At 32.0% G+C, this 18,511-nt stretch overlaps 6 protein-coding genes across 6 annotated transcripts; all 6 read left to right on the top strand.

Annotated features, from left to right (window-relative positions):
• Positions 1-578: 578 nt before the first annotated feature.
• TRIADDRAFT_59881 (uncharacterized protein) lies at positions 579-2,027 on the top strand (the record flags this gene model as incomplete). The annotated part of the gene is made up of 2 exons (XM_002115909.1): positions 579-653; positions 1,290-2,027. The coding sequence occupies 2 exons, from the start codon at positions 579-581 to the stop codon at positions 2,025-2,027; spliced, it is 813 nt and encodes a 270-aa protein (XP_002115945.1).
• Positions 2,028-4,402: 2,375 nt separating this feature from the next.
• Positions 4,403-5,880, top strand: TRIADDRAFT_59880 (uncharacterized protein; the record flags this gene model as incomplete). Its single annotated transcript, XM_002115908.1, has 2 exons — positions 4,403-4,480; positions 5,143-5,880. 2 exons carry the CDS (start codon positions 4,403-4,405, stop codon positions 5,878-5,880), a joined length of 816 nt encoding a protein of 271 aa, XP_002115944.1.
• A 1,233-nt stretch (positions 5,881-7,113) lies between these two features.
• TRIADDRAFT_59879 (uncharacterized protein) lies at positions 7,114-8,534 on the top strand (the record flags this gene model as incomplete). Its single annotated transcript, XM_002115907.1, has 2 exons — positions 7,114-7,194; positions 7,797-8,534. The coding sequence occupies 2 exons, from the start codon at positions 7,114-7,116 to the stop codon at positions 8,532-8,534; spliced, it is 819 nt and encodes a 272-aa protein (XP_002115943.1).
• A 3,172-nt stretch (positions 8,535-11,706) lies between these two features.
• Positions 11,707-12,386, top strand: TRIADDRAFT_59878 (uncharacterized protein; the record flags this gene model as incomplete). Its single annotated transcript, XM_002115906.1, has 2 exons — positions 11,707-11,936; positions 12,095-12,386. 2 exons carry the CDS (start codon positions 11,707-11,709, stop codon positions 12,384-12,386), a joined length of 522 nt encoding a protein of 173 aa, XP_002115942.1.
• A 1,956-nt stretch (positions 12,387-14,342) lies between these two features.
• On the top strand, positions 14,343-15,155 carry TRIADDRAFT_59877 (uncharacterized protein; the record flags this gene model as incomplete). Its single annotated transcript, XM_002115905.1, has 1 exon — positions 14,343-15,155. One exon carries the CDS (start codon positions 14,343-14,345, stop codon positions 15,153-15,155), a length of 813 nt encoding a protein of 270 aa, XP_002115941.1.
• Positions 15,156-16,602: 1,447 nt separating this feature from the next.
• Positions 16,603-17,415, top strand: TRIADDRAFT_59876 (uncharacterized protein; the record flags this gene model as incomplete). The annotated part of the gene is made up of 1 exon (XM_002115904.1): positions 16,603-17,415. The coding sequence occupies one exon, from the start codon at positions 16,603-16,605 to the stop codon at positions 17,413-17,415; it is 813 nt and encodes a 270-aa protein (XP_002115940.1).
• Positions 17,416-18,511: the final 1,096 nt, after the last annotated feature.

Below are 18,511 nucleotides of genomic sequence, written 5' to 3'. Positions count from 1 at the left end.
TTAATCAAAATGCCCCGTTAGAAATTTTAATATAGTGTCATTGCATTCATTAGAATAAAATATACATTTTGGTAAGTACAGCCTTAATGTACGGCCCTTCCTTTTTAAGATAATAATCGGCATGAGTCAGTTTAACAAACAAGTCCCTACTGTAGATGCTATAATAATGAAGATTAAAATAGGGATAATTGACTAATTCTACCAGCGGTGAAGGCGACGCTAAGGGAATAGACACCCGTTGACCTACATTACATCAAAAAGGATTATAGTTATAATGGCTATTTTCGCATGTATAGTATAGAATAACATTTATTTATTTTAATATGCATCATGGCGAGTTTACGCATTGCGTAAAAACAGCAGACATTGTCGCATTATATTGCATTAGCCTACGGTCTAATTCTCTATTTTATGAAAACTAGCAAAGCTCAGCTCAGTACAAAAGTACTTACAGTAGACAGTTTCCGATAACATCGTTTTTGGATAGTCTTCTTAATTGGTAGTCCTGGTCTAAATAGTGCCAACGTCCGATCGTTCCCATTTACGTGCCGATATTTTTGCAAAAAATAATTAAGAAAATGAAGAATCTGTTAACACTAGCTTTGCTTTCTGTCATCATTCATGCCGCTATTGGTACACTATCGAACGAATTGGTCAGTTTTTTTCGTATATTGTAATTGTTAGCTTAAAATATCATTTTATTTTAAGATTAAACTTAAGTCGCTGAATTGTCAATGTTATGAGTTACTTTTGAAGTTGATCTTTGCTGTAAAATTTTTAAAGCTAAGTTTCTAAATTCTCTGAAGTAATAGCAAACTATTTAACAATGATGGTAAAAAAGCACAGCATAGAATATAGATATGCTTTCGTATATCGTATATTTTTCAATAGGATAAACACTAGCTGAGTTTTTAGTAAAGATCAGCGAGAAGTGCCATGTTTTACTGTCTTTAATTACCGTACAATCTTAATTCAGTCGTCCTTTAGCATTACCCTTCTCTACTTTAGAATTATTATTTGTATATAACGAAGGATTACCTTTATGGACAGTTATTAAATTATTTTAAGAAACAATATAAAAGTACCTATACACTCCTATCAATTCTATTGGATCTTCTTACTTTATATGTGTTGATTTAATAATTGCAACAACAGATAATGCTGATAGTAGAGTAGCTAGGTATAATCTTTTATCACGTACTTTCTTTAGCTTACTAAAATTTTAGTCAATTATCTCTTACGAATATTCATGCTTACTGACTCTTCTTCAAATATCGCTTAATCTATAGCCTTACGGAGGAAAAAAACCCAAAAGCTGTTTAGAGATCAAATATATCAACCCATCAATTAATGAAAACGGCATTTATACTATATATGGCAGCACTAATGTGGCCTATAAGGCTTATTGTGACTTTAAAAGTGATGCTCCGTTTGTATGGACACTAATTGAATCATTTGACCGCAATATTGGTGTTTGGGGCTCCAAGATTCCGAATGCTTGGCATTTCCAACGTCCATATACCACCAATGCTCCGCATAACGATGATCAACCTGAAAATTGGTCAGCTTTCAGAATGCCTTTGGTAAGGATGCGATCAATTAATTCAGTCAATACAACAACCCATTGGAGAGTAACCTGCAACTTTAACGACTATGCTCAGAATCTTACTAAAGATATCAATCGTGATGACTATCTTCGCAATAATATATGCGATCTCAATATAGTGTATACATATTCGTTTGCTTGTCATCAGTTTGATTATGTAAGTGTTCGAGGGTATTCTTGTGTCCGATGTTATTTCCCTTTCTGGGCAGCCAGTAATTATCATCCGACGTTTTTGGCTTCCCATACGGTTAACTATTGTGGACGATATAAATTCCCTGAATCTAATCCATCTCATCAAGAATCAGACTTTGGCCATTATAATGGTTATAGCACCAAGCATGCATGTTCTTCTTACGGATCATCGACTGCAAACTGGTGGTTAGGAGGCCTTTATGAACCTCAAACTCATACTATGTTGTAATTAATCAGTTTTAAAGTATAGTATTAGCAAAAATAGGTATATGTACTGTATGCTAAACTATATCGTGTGCGGGTACTATCCTGTCACATCATTAAGTTAGCTAGATGCTAGATGCTGTTAGTAGAATGATTTGAATTTGATCAACACATGTAGCACCATGATCTTTAGTAAAACTGTAGCCTTTCCTGTTATAAGATTTTAGAATTAAATTCAGTAAAACCAATAATTATAATCGCATTCAATATACAAAATACCATGATAAATATATGGTTGTTATTTACTGTTAGATTGCATAATAACCCGATAAAATAACTTAGGTAAATTGGGTACCGTTGACTGAATTGTTTGATATAACTTCATTTATCTTTATTGACCTATTTACTTGCAGGCACTTTGAAATAAAAAGTGTAAACTTTAAAAACAGACATTCACGACTAACTATATTTAGAATATGTAGAACGTGGATTTACTTGGTATATCTGCATTTAAAGAAACTTCTATACTAATCGTTTGTTTTCAGATTTTAAAATTTAGACTCCTAAATGATAAATCTTCTACTCACAGAATACATCTTTTGCTAATAGTATAGTCAGTATGTAACTCCCATAGAAAATATGTAATAGTATCATATAAACCATAAATTGATAAGTAGCTAGAGCAATCATTGGTCAGTCTCCTATCATCGATTACTCTATTAAGGAAGATTAAACTAAGACCTTACTTTCACCTTTAATTAATTCATGAATTCTTTCTATCGCAGTAACATAGTGTAGCATATAAATTCTGAATACAGCAAGTACACACGAACAACCATGAAATCGCTTTCTATTCTAATAGACTAGATGTAAAGGATACTTCACGCACTTTAATTAATATACGTATTTTACTTTTCAAGCAGAGTTTTAGAGAAGCCAAAGCTTAAAACTTGATCAAGGATCAAATATCTCAGTCCTAAGATCAATAAAATAATGCATATAGAATTTACACCTGCCAAAATCGTTTGCTTAGTTTATTACAATTTCAAGAATGATGTGATATGCATTTGAACATTTATTCGTATCCTTCATCGTAATTACAGAGTCTGGGGCTCTCATTGATCAAATTCCACTTAAGAGATGATACATCTTTATATCATCAATGCTCCTTCAAATCAACGTCAAACTCATACCGGGAAGCTTATTCATTTTTACCAACTAATGTATAAAACCATGAATAAATTTACATGACCTAGGGGTTGAAGAGTAACATACAATTTTAACAATTATGCCAGCAACAAAACTAGGAATCGATAACGGAGATAATTTTCTAGGTCAAAATACTGATACAATGCGTGCAAAAATTTGCGTTCGGAAATTGCACTACCTCATCATTTGAGGACATATTTGCACCCACAGTAATTATTATATTTTATATTTCATATGGCAGAACACCGTTAGCTCTAACGTTAGACTTATAATTACAAAAAATTACAGTTGTGAATCTGTATACTTCCACTAAAATTCGTTAATAGAATTGCCACACGTAATTTAACAATATAAATTGAAGAGAATAAAATTTGCCAATATAGTAATGGATCTATGAAATATTATCGGGCATGTTTGTTATCCTCACAATTATATATCCAAGTCTAGCGCTGTATGTACATGATTATCGACATAAATAATTCGTTTATGTTGTTGATCATATTTACTTAAATACATGAATCAAATGCTATTCCGTATTACAACCCTTAATTTAGTAGATGTTGCATGAACACATTGAACACTTAATGGGTTAGAGTTATCAGCATCCGGAACGGTTCGTCAAAAATTTTATGTGATGTAACTGGTATAGAAAATATGCACTAAGACTCCTTTAATGTATGAGTTTTCTATGATAATCAGCGTGAATTAGTTTAATAAACAAGTTCCCATCGCAAGTACAATAATAATAAGGCCAGTTCTAGTTAATTATTCTGCTGATGGCCATGACACGAGCGACGAGGGAATAGACACCCGTTGATCCAAAATGTAACAAAAGAAGTGTAGTCATTCATAATCGATGGCTATTTTCGCATCCATCCCATAGAATTTTATTTATTTATTTTACTGTCCGTCATGAAGAGCTTAATGTGTAAGAAATAGTGCCATTGTATTGTTACACTGCGCCAGCCTATACTATAATCTTCTATCTCATGAAAATTATAGCACTCATATAGTAGTATTTATAACACAGACAAACTTGATCTTGCTATTAAATAAAGAAATAGGCTATTTCTGATAGCATAATTTTATGTTTAGTTGTCTATAATTCATCTTGTTGTTCGTTACCTCTCGTCAAATAAAGCCAATCCTATTCATTTAAGTATTGGTAATTTTTGCTAACTATTACGAAAAATGAAGAATTTGTTGATCCTGGCCTTACTCTCCATCGTCATTCATGCAGCATTTGGTGAAGTACTCGACGAAAAGTTGGTTAGTTTAATTTCTAAACTGTAATCTACTATATTACTAAAGAGGCATGACGCTAGCTTGAAATTAACCTTTCTTTAGTCACTTTCGTCTACTAACGAAATTTACCTAACCTTAATAAAATTACAAAATAATTAAAGCTACAATTCTAAACTTATTTAAGATATGACTAAACTTATTTAAATAAGACATCAAATAAGGATACCATATCCGTACGATTTTGTATCTACTAGAGCATACATATGTTTAATATTGAAATGCAACTATAAGTGAATTATTTAAGTAAAAGTTATCGATAATTATTGTATGGTAATGTGCTATAATACGTTCTTAATATATTCTCGCTATTTTCAATACTACTCAACTCTATAATTAATACCGGTATGGTAAGGGATAATTAGAGCTAACAGCCGATCAGTAATTCTAAAAAGTACGATAAGGAATGATTTTATCTTACTTCTACAAATTGTATTAAATCTCTACACTGCTTCTACACTATATGAGTTGATAAAATAAAGCAGATAGTACTTAATATAGACAGCAGAATAAGCATCTCCACTGCCTACTTTATTTTGAGTTTATGAAAATTTTAAAATCTATTACCTTTATAAACATATATTCTCATTCTTCTCTTTTCTTAATCTCTGGTTTATCATAATCTATAGCCCTATAAAGGATTGAAGCCCAAAAGTTGCTTAGAGATCAAATATATCAACCCGGAAATCAATACAAACGGCATTTACATTATATACGATAGTAAAAATGCTGCCTATCATGCTTATTGCGATTTCAAAAGTGATGCTCCATTTGTATGGACTCTAATCGAATCATTTGATCGTAATATTGGTGTTTATGGCTCCAAGCTTCCGAACGCCTGGCGTTTCCAACGTAGCTATACTGTCAATGCTCCATACAATGAAAACAATCCTGCACATTGGTCAGCTTTTAGAATGTCATTAGCAAACATGCGAACTATTAATTCAATTAACACTACAACTCATTGGAGAGCAACCTGTAACTTTAACGAATATGCTCAGAATCTAACTAAAGATATCGAACGTAATGACTATATGCGAAATAATATCTGTGACCTCAATATAGTCTACTTGTATTCATTTGGTTGCCATCAATTTGACTATGTGATTGTCCGAGGCAATGCTTGTGTCAGGTGTTATTTCCCGTTCTGGGCATCCACTAGTTATCATCCGACATTTTTAGCGTCCCATACGACTAAGTATTGTGGACGTTATAAATTTCCTGGTGCTGTTCCATCGCATCAAGAATCAGACTTTGGTCACTATAATGGTTACAGTACTAAGCATACATGCTCTTCTTATGGATCATCGACAGCAAACTGGTGGTTGGGAGGTCTTTATGAACCTCAAACCCACACCATGTTGTAACTAATAAACCTTAAAGTATTAGTGAATGTACTTAGATGTACCTATTATCAACCAATATCGTACGCAATGACTATCGATATCCAGTTACACCTTCATCATGTTGGTTAGATAAATGAAGCTTACTAGTAGTTTACTCATTTTGGTCATTCTAATTTAATTATGATAATCGTATGCACCATCGTAAACTATTAGTGAATTGATAGTCTTTCTTACCTTAAGATTTTGCAATTAAATTGAATAGAACCTATAACTTGCTTTCAAAACTTTGCTTTACGATTAAATATGTGGGTATATAATGCTTATCTATTATTGAACTGTTTAGATACCTAATAGATACCTTAGATAATATGCTATAGCTAAAATTTGCTAATGTAAACCTGCGTATCTTACTATGTATACATACATGTGCATTTATGAAATAAAGAAATTTTTTAGTTCGAAATAGACATCCAAGAGTAAACTACTATCTGATAGTCGTGCCTGATCTTTAATGATACGTCTCTGTTGTTGAGGGAGGCGTTAGGCTTATAATTTTATGTGTAATTAAGGAACTTATTCCTCCATATATGATATATTTTTGCTATATAGCTGTAGGCACTTAAAATTATAAGTGAGTTCTTTTATCAGACTATCGCTGACATAACAATGACTTCAAAAAATGAACGAAAATTAATTTTTTTGCAGTCCTCCAATACAAATGTACTGCTAAGTTCATGAAATAACAAAGTAAACAACTCGCACTATTTAATATTGTGCAGTAACTACAATAAATTAATTTATACGCCGATAATGAGCTCTGACACCGATGCCGATGACGGCGACAAGGGAATTCACTCCCGTCGATTTAAATAGATATAAAAGAACTTTTAATCATCACCAGTGGCCGTTCTGAGCATACGGAGTAAATTATTCTTGTTTACTGTCACCTCTAATGCATCGCGAAGTAAAATAATACGTTAAAATTAGTTGGTTCTGTATTACCATGTCCCTTAGTCTATATAATAATGGAATGTTCTATTTATGAAAAATATTAATACACCCATACGAAGGCATATATGATTCAGTCCAACTTGTTACCGAACTCCTATGAAATATGCGAATAAATTGTTCCTTCCGTAATTCTTCACCTTCATTTAATGTTTTTGCTTATTGATATTTGCTAGATAGCGGGTTATCATCTAATCTTATATATTTGTGCTGCATATCGATATCTTTCACTAACGATCAAGAAACATGAAAAGTTTAGTAGCCCTAGCACTAATCTTTGTCATTATCCCTGCGGTTCCTGGAAAGAGTGACTTCTTGAATAGAATGGTTAATAACTTTTATTTTCAAGCTGTAGACATTGATATAAAGTAGGTCATTTAAACTTTTTAATTAGTCTTATACGGACTACAGTATATTCGTTTATTGATGCAATTACTGAATACTAATAATTAACATGAGATTTAAGTTACCATTTTATGTTTGCAATCTAATATAATAATTATTGTATAATATACTGTGCATCCCGTAAATATTATATACTTAATATAATAATTGCAATGAGTCGTTAAAATAGAATGATCAAGGTAAACTTCATTGTTTCCTTCCCCTAATTCCATTATTACTGATTTCATAAGGTGATTAATATATTGCTAGAGATACTGTAGTTACTATAAATGGTAGTTAGTAATTGTAGAGCAAATACTAGAACATAAACGACACAGTTTTGTAGCTGCGTATACGAAGAAATTGGATTGAAATTTTCTACCCCAGCTACAAAATATATTGTTCTGTACATTAACATCATAAATCACAAAAGATAACATTAGACTACAGAATAGCTAATTTTTCTATTTATTATAATTCCAAATTATTTTTGCTATAAATATTTCTTCCTCACTCTTCTTTCTCGATGCTGGTTTATCCTGCAGCTTTATAACGGATTAAAACCCAAAAGTTGCTTAGAGATCAAATATATCAGACCATCAATCAAAGAAAATGGCGTTTATACTATATTTAACGAAAGAAATTCCCCTTATCATGTTTATTGCGATTTTAAAAGTGATGCTCTATTTGTATGGACACTCATTGAATCATTTGATCGCAATATTGGAGTTTGGGGCTCCAAGGTGTCGAACGCTTGGCGTTCCCAACGTCCGTATTATATCAATGCTCCCTATGATGATACTGAACCTCCACATTGGTCAGTTTATAGAATGACAGCGCCAAATATGCTAACTATTAGCAAACTTAACACTACAAGTCACTGGAGAACAACGTGCAATTTTAATGACTACGCTCAGAATATAACGAAAGATATCGAACGTAATGATTATATGCGTAACAATATGGTCAATGCCAATATAGTCCTTATTCGTCAATACTATTGCCGAAATTTCAATTATGTGATCGTTCGAGGCTATGCTTGTGTCAAATGCTATCTCCCATTTTGGGCAAGTACTAATTATCATCCAACATTTTTAGCATCTCATTCGGTTAATTACTGTGGGCGCTATAAATTTCCAGATTCCAGTCCATCACATCAAGAATCAGACTTTGGTCATTATAAAGGTTATAGCACCAAGCACGCATGTTCTTCATTTGGATCATCGACTGCTAATTGGTGGTTAGGAGGTCTTTATCAGTCTCTAACTAATACTATGTTATAATTATCAAATCGAGATTATTAACACAGTATCTACAGTATAATAAACCGTACTAATTACCTGATAAGATTATATTGTATTTATGAATAAAACCATGGCGGTTCGAACATTTATCTTCGAATCTAAGATAGTATATTACAAGTAAAATTAAAGAAATTATCTCATTTTTACCGTATCATTTCTTTACAAAATGTATATTTTTTAAAACGTGAGGCTGTAATAAATGTTAAATTAAGCAATTTAAATGATTGAATAAATCGATATAATAATGCTGGGTAATAATTTAATTTTCTTTTAATATCATTTAATAAGAAGTTTAACGTATAGATACATTGAAATCTAATAAAACTTCATTATTCAACTCTGACTTTACTATATATTCCAGTAATTGCCTTTTTGGTCAGATTGCTTATTTTATTGAATTGGACAAGCGTTATTATCGAGCTTTATATTGTAGAGATGGAGTCATTTTCAAAATAAGAATTAATCCCTTTAACCAGCCAAGTAAATTCTTTAATTTTCTTTAATGCGTCATCTGTAATCAAACGCTTTTAATATATTTCAAGCGTGCACTATTATCTGTATCAATCAGTAGGATATCTAGCTGTTGCTAAGTTGCCATACTTTTAGTTATCATTTATCGCTGAAAGATAACTTGTTTTACATAATTAAACTTTCTCATAATTACCATCTTTCCTAATACCTCGTTATCAAATTAGTAAAATACTGTAATTCTGTAGATGGACTTAGTATTATTCAAACCATAACTGGACTAGATCAGATACAAGTACGGTGTACTGTAGTTCAGTTAGATCTGTGAAAATGATTTAAGTACTCTAACTGTCATGGTAAAGTTATTATAGTGCTACTACACCAATTGAATATAATTTTCTTCTAGTGTAGTATGTTAAAAAATTATCTAATAATTTGCCACTTGACCATAGGATCCAGAGGCAAAAAAGAAGTGCCACTTGTATCAACTATATCATTTTCGTTATTAAGCTATACTTCCGTGGTACTGTAGCAGCAGATATACCGTCTTATATTATATTATAAAATCGCTTCAAGGTCGAAAACTCATAATGGTAGATAACATTAGCAATTATAAAATAAATTGCAAAGGAACTAATTCATAAACCTATTATTTAATCTATTATTTATCTTTGTTAATCTATTAAAAGCCTTAAGCTTATACAGAATTTAACAAAATATAGAATTATAATGAATATATTATACTGTAGTATTCTTAAATGGGACCGGCAAACATTTCTTATATCAATTTAGTTTATTCCTATTTAATAATTCCTTTTACTATAGCATATCTCAGTCATATCTAAGTTTTCGATATTAAAGCATTATCGAAAGTTGATGTTTAGGGCTAAAATCAGTCTAATCTAAAGTGATGTTAATATTATTATGAATTAATCTAAAATGGCAAATAATCTTTTTTCAACTATATTCATTATGAATAACCATGAAAAAGTCAAAAAGTTGCTTAATGCATCTTACGCCATTATGAATCTAATTTCAGCTTGCTAACATGAAACAAACATTATCTTCAATGGCAAAGAATGACCTTTTTTAATTATCCAAATTTGACATTCTTGGCGTAAAATGGTTCAACCCATCTGGTCATTTGTGCCAACGTTATCCACACGACATCTGAACACCATGAGTCATAGCGTCAAGAGTTTTTAACAATAAATTAATTATCGACTTTGTACTAGTGGTATAAATTTTAGTCACGTTTCACATAAAGCAATTAAACAGGAAGTTCGTATTAGCATTAATGGGAGTTGCATTAAAAACTGCAATAAATTATTCTTTTATGGCCCTAGAGCTAGTGAATAGTGTCTAGCTGGTTACCTCTTGAGAATTGCTAACTTTAGACAAATAGAAACTATTCTTCAATGCTATAAGTTCTTTATCACCTAATGGATTTATGGTATATTTAGCTCATAAGAACAATCACAGGCAACAAGCAAAAGAATTATGCTAAGATAGAAGCTATTAAGTTCATCAATAGTATTGTCCATTAATTTTATTAACTTTTACTCAAGCAAACAAGGAAAAATAACCCTTTTGTTAAAGAGAAAAATTTCTTACTAATGTCGAAATAGAATCATCTTAGCACTAGTAATCAACAGTTTAATAATAAATGGAACGTGATTACATTGCTCTCGTTTCTTGCAAAATTCATCAGTTTCTGCTGCTAGATTTTAAAAAGGGTAAAGGTGTTCACTACATATATATTTAAACTTACGCGGATGTGCCAGGTTTAACTTTAGATAAATTTATATGCATGCAATAGCACAGCCTAGATCTAAGTCTTTTTATATTTTGATCCTTTAATTTACGTTATCGTAAGCCTAAGTTAATAATACATAAAAGTTCACAATCCTACTAACGCTAATAAATTTACTCATCAGGGAAGTTTCTTAGTTCCAAAATTTCTACATGTACCTCTATAGTAAAATATTTAGTCATAAAGGTGGATTATAATAATAACTAATGATCATAGAGAATGTGGCTATTTGACTCGTATTTTGACATATGTATAGCAACTAATTCCTAGAACATGTTCAAAAAAAGTTACTTTTGATCTGTGATATCGTAACTAGAACAGATCTATTATTAAAATGGCGTATTCTCTCTAGTCCTATATTATAATTTTAATTACCCAATTAAATATATGTTAGTTTTCAATGTTTACGATATAAAAAGAAGTGTTACATAAATATAAGCCAGCATAAAATAACTTTCAATACAAATAATCATGGTCAATTGTAACTAGCATCAGCGTCATTGAACTGCTCAATCTCTCAAGTTATTTAAGTTCTAATCAAAGAAATTTTATACGCGTAGTAAAGTTTTAAGGTTCTATAGAATACTTCTGTAGCATAGTATACTGTCTCATATTGATAACGCAGGATCTCTATTACCCATACGCATTTTTTTATTACAGCTTTCTATATGTCTATATACCGTATACTATAATTATCCAAAAGAGGAAGAAAGATTCTTTCGTGCTTAAATTTATCTACAGATATGGTTTCATCTTTCCTGTATTTTGTGGCGGCTATCGCTCTCTTACAATCTTCGAGTGTAACCGCCGATGGCTACTTTGCTAGAACGTGCTTGGATATTAAACTACTAAATCATAATATTAACAAAAATGGCCACTATGTTATCCATACCGACAAAAAACGAAGCATTTACTGTTTATTGCGATTTTAATTCCGAACCGCCATTTGTATGGACATTAATTGAATCGTTTTCTCGTGATATGAGTACATACAGATCAACTTTGCCTGGGCATGTTAATTTTCAAAGACCTTTCTACTATAATATGCCTTATAGTCAATGTCGTCCAGATCAATGGCAACATTATCGTTTGTCTAAGAGGTATATGATGTCTATCTGGAATGCTAGGACAACCAAGTATTGGCGAGCTACTTGTAATTTCGATCAATTTGCCAAAGAACTTTCATTTGTCTTCAATCACACGGATTACATGAGATCACAGTGACCATTATAAATATGTTGACTTATTATTCCGGTAGACCATGCGTTCAGATGGACTACATAAATATTCGCGGTACTGCATGTCGTAGATGTCAAATACCTATGTGGTTTGCTACTACTAATCATCCCAGTGTTATTTCTTCATTGACACAAAACTATTGCGGACATGTCAAATTCCCTAATGCCGCCGGATCCCCTTATGAGTATAACTTTGGTATGTATAATGGTTATAACAGAGAATTTAGTTGTACAAGGTCAGGTGAATCGTCAACAAATTGGTCGTTCGGTGATATTTATATTCCCACTAATCATTTTGCTAACGTTAAATGATTTCTATCTACAAAGCAAGCTGAATTTATCCAGTCTTAAAAATACCCATTTTAAGTTTGGCTCCGTTAAACAGTCATATAGCATTTAGCACTCGTATAAACTAATTAAGTAACAGATATCTAAATTTTTAATCCTAGCAGTAAAATTGATTACGAATTATCTTTACTTATATTATTTGAAGGTCTAAATTTGCTATTACTTAAATCTGTAATTATTTTCTCCCGCCATAGTTTCGACTGCATTAGGTAAACAAGTTATATCTTACGATTCTTAGTATTAATTTAAAATATTCAGCTACTTCAACTAAAGTATCGTTAATGTAAATTAACTGATTATAATTAAAAATAATCGATAACAACAATAGCCATGTATAGCTATCTTAATATAATGAGTAAATGTACAGGTTTTATTTTAAAGCTACATTATGGAAATATTGGAAGATATGATATTGCAAAGACATTTATTTTTCCTGTCATAAATGTAGTAGATTCTTCCTCGTCACCTATGAAATTTATTTTTAAAGGTCCATTGCTTTCTAGACATTTATCGTGGTAAATGATGTAATTTTTTTTAATGTAATGTCCAATATTAATGCTGGTATTAAAATTTTGTATAGGATTAAAGTATAGGAAAAGTGTTTATCAGTTGTGATATATCAGGCACGTTATGGGTCATTCGGTGCTTGAAAGTAAAACATTTTAAGCAAAGTAGTACTTACTGTAAGTTTACAGTGCATGATAAAATAAGTTAGTGCATCAGTTACAGCAAAGTTACCATATTACTAATCCATGTACTTTCATCGCAAGATGAATAACTAGGCTACTCCTGAATTTTTTCGAATCAGAAACGTAACTCTAAAGATTATACTTGCACTATTTTAAACTACGTAATGACTCTCTCGGATTATTGATATGTATAACATCCTAGCACTGTACTAGCAATTATTATCGAGTAGTCGCATCCGAAGTCTATATCTCAAATCTCAATAAATGACTGTTGTATTACTCCACTGAATTAAATTCATTAATCTAGTGCATCAATAGAGCAACCTATTAACACAAACATAAAATAACTCTTGACATTTGAGGACATCGCTCGTAATGCTATTTTTACCTCAATGATGCGGCTGCTATTATGAATTTGACAACACTTTGCCAATCCACTCCATCAATACTACAGTAAACATGCACCTTAAAATACTTTTCCACCTACATACAGTCATTGGCCGACCGTAAATTCAACATTTGTCTTTCTGTTATATTTATGAAGCGATCCCATGTACTTCTCTGCGCCTTGTTACTTATTTATTGCACATTAAGCCATGAAATCATCATGCATTCCCTCTGATTTGTCGGACATAGACAGCACTAGAGCTGATATGAAAACATTGCCATGTAGCCTATACTAGGACATACTAGTAATCCTTGGCTTATGCAAAAGATCTCGTTAGCGGTAAAGTCTAAAAGTGTGTTCTTGTGATATTAACAATGACAGTATCTGTTTCAGTAACGTCTATAAGAACGGCATAGAATTAGTCATTCTTCGTAAATCTAAAAAGATGTGCATTAGTCTTCGAAATTTATGACAAACAGCAAGACGTTTCACAAAATAAAAGCCTGTAATAACTAATCTTCAATGGGATATATGACGAGACCAATGGACTAATTAAGCCTGACGTTTGTTTAAATAGTCATAGGCCATTATGCATTGTAATTATATCAGCGCAATTGATCTACTCGATCTCCCAAGAGATCTGACTTTCAACAATTAACTTTATGCCTAATAATATAATTTTAAAATCTAATATTAATTTAACGTTTCTAATTGTTAACATCGTCATAATATTTCTGTTACCCATACGCATATTCTACTTCAGTTCTCTGTATTGCAATTAATTAAAAGCGTAGAAAGATTCTAGGCGTTCGAGTTTACGAGTCTTTGACAACAGCAACAGATATGGCGTCGTCTTTCCTATATTTTGTAGCGGCTATCGCTCTCTTACAATCTTCGAGTGTAACCGCCGATGGCTACTTTGCTAGAACGTGCTTGGATATTAAACTGCTAAATCGTAATATTAACAAAAACGGCCACTATGTTATCCATACCGACAAAAACGAAGCATTTACTGTTTATTGCGATTTTAATTCCGAACCACCTTACGTATGGACATTAGTTGAATCGTTTTCTCGTGATATGGGTACGTATAGATCTACTCTACCTGGACATGCCAACTTTCAAAAACCTTTCTACTATAATATGCCTTATAGTCAATGTCGTCCAGATCAATGGCAAAATTATCGCTTATCCAAGAGGTATATGATGTCTATCTGGAATGCTAGAACAACCAACTATTGGCGAGCTACTTGTAATTTCGATCTACAAGCTAAAGAACTCTCATTCGTCTTTAATCATACTGATTATATGAGGGCAAGAAAATGCCGTTTAAATATGATGACTTACTATTCCGGTAAACCGTGTATTTGGATGAATTATATAAATATTCGCGGAACTGCATGCCGTAAATGCTTAGTGCCTATGTGGTTTTCGACTTCTACTCATGCCAGCACTATTTCTTCTCTAACACAAAACTACTGTGGCCGTATTAAGTTTCCTGGAGCTGCTGGATCGCCTCAAGAGTATAACTTTGGTACTTACAATGGTTATAATAGGGATTTTGGTTGTACAAGATATGGTGAATCGACAACAAATTGGTGGTTTGGCGATATTTACGTTACTACCAATCGTTTTACTAACATCAAGCCGATTTAACTAATTTCTTTCTATAAAATAATTTGACTGTATCAAGTTAGACAAATAGCGATTTTAGATTTTAAATGGGTTATATTAGGTAATTTTATAATACTATATAATATCAAGTGAGTCATAAATTGTTATATTTTAACATTAGCAGTGGTAAATTAAATGTAAACGAGTTATACTCATACGATTTGCCGGTATCCTTTAGCAGTTACTCGTTAATACCATATATTATTTTCTCTCGGCGAAAACCTCTAATGCGTTAACAGTACAGTACTGATCATAATTTATAGTTCTTAATATAAAAAGATATTTCACCTGTGTAGGTTTTTTTAAGTTTAGATTTGCTGATCATAATAATACTCCGCTATATGAATAACCGATGATAATATATATGTATCTATTTCAGCATGGCAACTATCTGTATAAGTCTGTCGCACTTAAATTCATATTTTGGAAATAAAACAGTATACCCTGATTTGCGCTTTTAAAACTATCTAGTTGATACTCATAAAAAGGTCGAAATACTGTCTATCATCTATATTGATATGCTACTGTATTTGTGATACAATAAATTTATTCTTTTGGGAAAGCGGCATCATTATTCATAGAATATATTGCATGATGCCATTGCAGTTTTCTTTGCCTCTATCATAGTAAATTGATATAATTCAGTGATAACATCTTATAGAATATCAAGGTTACAGTAACATTTTCTTGTAGGAATGCACTCATTTCAATTAAACCTAGCGAAATTGCAAGTGCAATAGTATCAAATTATATTAATGATATACTATGTAGAATTTTTACAGGCTCTGTCAGCAATTGATAAATATACTCATAAGTATAAATAAATTCTTACAGTCTTATAAACACGTATGAGCGATGCATACTTTCACTGTATGACATGACTGAAACAGTACAGAAGGCTTTACATACAATCAATATGAGATCCCGACAAAGATCCGGTTTTGTTCCAGTATATTTTAAGGCAAGAACAGTATTGCTTTACTACAGGGCTACCCATAAATACAGTAAAAAATTAGTCACTCTTCATGAACCTAAACACTTGTATATTAGCCTTTGATGTTTATGAAATAAAAACAAAATGTCTTACAAAGCAAAAGCTTTTAATAACTAATCTTCAATAGAATATATACAAAGATCAATGAAACCATTAGGCTTAATGTTTATGTAAATTGTTAGGCCATTGTAGCAGCCTCAGCGCAATTGATCTACTCGATCTCCCAAGAGATCTGACTTTCAACAATTAACTTTATACCCTGTAGTAGAATTTTAAGAACTAATATTAGTTTAACGTTTCTAATTGTTAACATCGTCATAATATTTCTGTTACCCATACGCATATTCTACTTCAGTTCTCTGTATTGCAATTAATTAAAAGCGTAGAAAGATTCTAGGCGTTCGAGTTTACGAGTCTTTGACAACAGCAACAGATATGGCGTCGTCTTTCCTATATTTTGTAGCGGCTATCGCTCTCTTACAATCTTCGAGTGTAACCGCCGATGGCTACTTTGCTAGAACGTGCTTGGATATTAAACTGCTAAATCGTAATATTAACAAAAACGGCCACTATGTTATCCATACCGACAAAAACGAAGCATTTACTGTTTATTGCGATTTTAATTCCGAACCACCTTACGTATGGACATTAGTTGAATCGTTTTCTCGTGATATGGGTACGTATAGATCTACTCTACCTGGACATGCCAACTTTCAAAAACCTTTCTACTATAATATGCCTTATAGTCAATGTCGTCCAGATCAATGGCAAAATTATCGCTTATCCAAGAGGTATATGATGTCTATCTGGAATGCTAGAACAACCAATTATTGGCGAGCTACTTGTAATTTCGATCTACAAGCTAAAGAACTCTCATTCGTCTTTAATCATACTGATTATATGAGGGCAAGAAAATGCCGTTTAAATATGATGACTTACTATTCCGGTAAACCGTGTATTTGGATGAATTATATAAATATTCGCGGAACTGCATGCCGTAAATGCTTAGTGCCTATGTGGTTTTCGACTTCTACTCATGCCAGCACTATTTCTTCTCTAACACAAAACTACTGTGGCCGTATTAAGTTTCCTGGAGCTGCTGGATCGCCTCAAGAGTATAACTTTGGTACTTACAATGGTTATAATAGGGATTTTGGTTGTACAAGATATGGTGAATCGACAACAAATTGGTGGTTTGGCGATATTTACGTTACTACCAATCGTTTTACTAACATCAAGCCGATTTAACTAATTTCTTTCTATAAAATAATTTGACTGTATCAAGTTAGACAAATAGCGATTTTAGATTTTAAATGGGTTATATTAGGTAATTTTATAATACTATATAATATCAAGTGAGTCACAAATTGTTATATTTTAACATTAGCAGTGGTAAATTAAATGTAAACGAGTTATACTCATACGATTTGCCAGTATCCTTTAGCAGTTACTCGTTAATACCATATATTATTTTCTCTCGGCGAAAACCTCTAATGCGTTAACAGAACCAATGATAATAATATGCATGGATCTATTTTAATACAGCAACTATCTGTATAAGTCTGTCTCACTTAAATTCATGTTTTAGAAATATAGCAATGTACCCTCATTTATACTTTTGAAACTAACGTCATCTAGTTGATACTCATAATAAGGTCGAGATAATGTCTACTTTCTTTGCTGATATGCTACCGTATTTGTGATATAATAAACTCATTTTTCGGAATTGCGACTTCAGTAGTCTAGGAACGTATTGCATTTAATGCCATTACAGCTTTCTTTAGTTTCATCATAGTAAATTGAGATAACTGAGTGACAACATCCCATAGAATATTAAAGTTACGGTAACATACTCTTGTAGAAACGCGCTCATTCCAATTAAACCTATTAAAATTACGAATGTAATAGCTTCCGTAAGCAACTGGCTAATGTACCCACAAATATAAGTAAAATTCTTGCAGTCTTATAAAGTTCTTGTACGTACTACATACTTTCGCTGTATGACATGATTAAAACTGTTTTGAAAGCTTTGCATACGCAAACAATCGATATGAGATCTCGCGAAAGGACCCAGTTTTGTTCTCATATTAAGACCAACGACAGTATTGCTTTAGTACGGTACTAGCTATAAAGATTGTATAAAATTAGTCATTCTTCATGAATCTAAACACTTGTATATTAGCCTTTGATGTTTATGAAATAAAAAAAAAATGTCTTACAGAGTAAAAGCTTCAATAACTAATCTTCTATAGAATATATGTAAAGATTAATGAAACCATTAGGCTTAATGTTTATGCTAATAGTTAGCCATTGTAGCAGCATCAACGCAATTGATCTACTCGAT

Source organism: Trichoplax adhaerens, genomic scaffold (genome assembly GCF_000150275.1).
Source record: "Trichoplax adhaerens TRIADscaffold_12 genomic scaffold, whole genome shotgun sequence".
In the NCBI taxonomy this organism is placed as follows: Eukaryota; Metazoa; Placozoa; class Uniplacotomia; order Trichoplacea; family Trichoplacidae; genus Trichoplax; species Trichoplax adhaerens.
The sequence above is the reverse complement of the archived record's forward strand: the minus strand, read 5'-3'. Positions and strand labels throughout refer to the sequence as shown.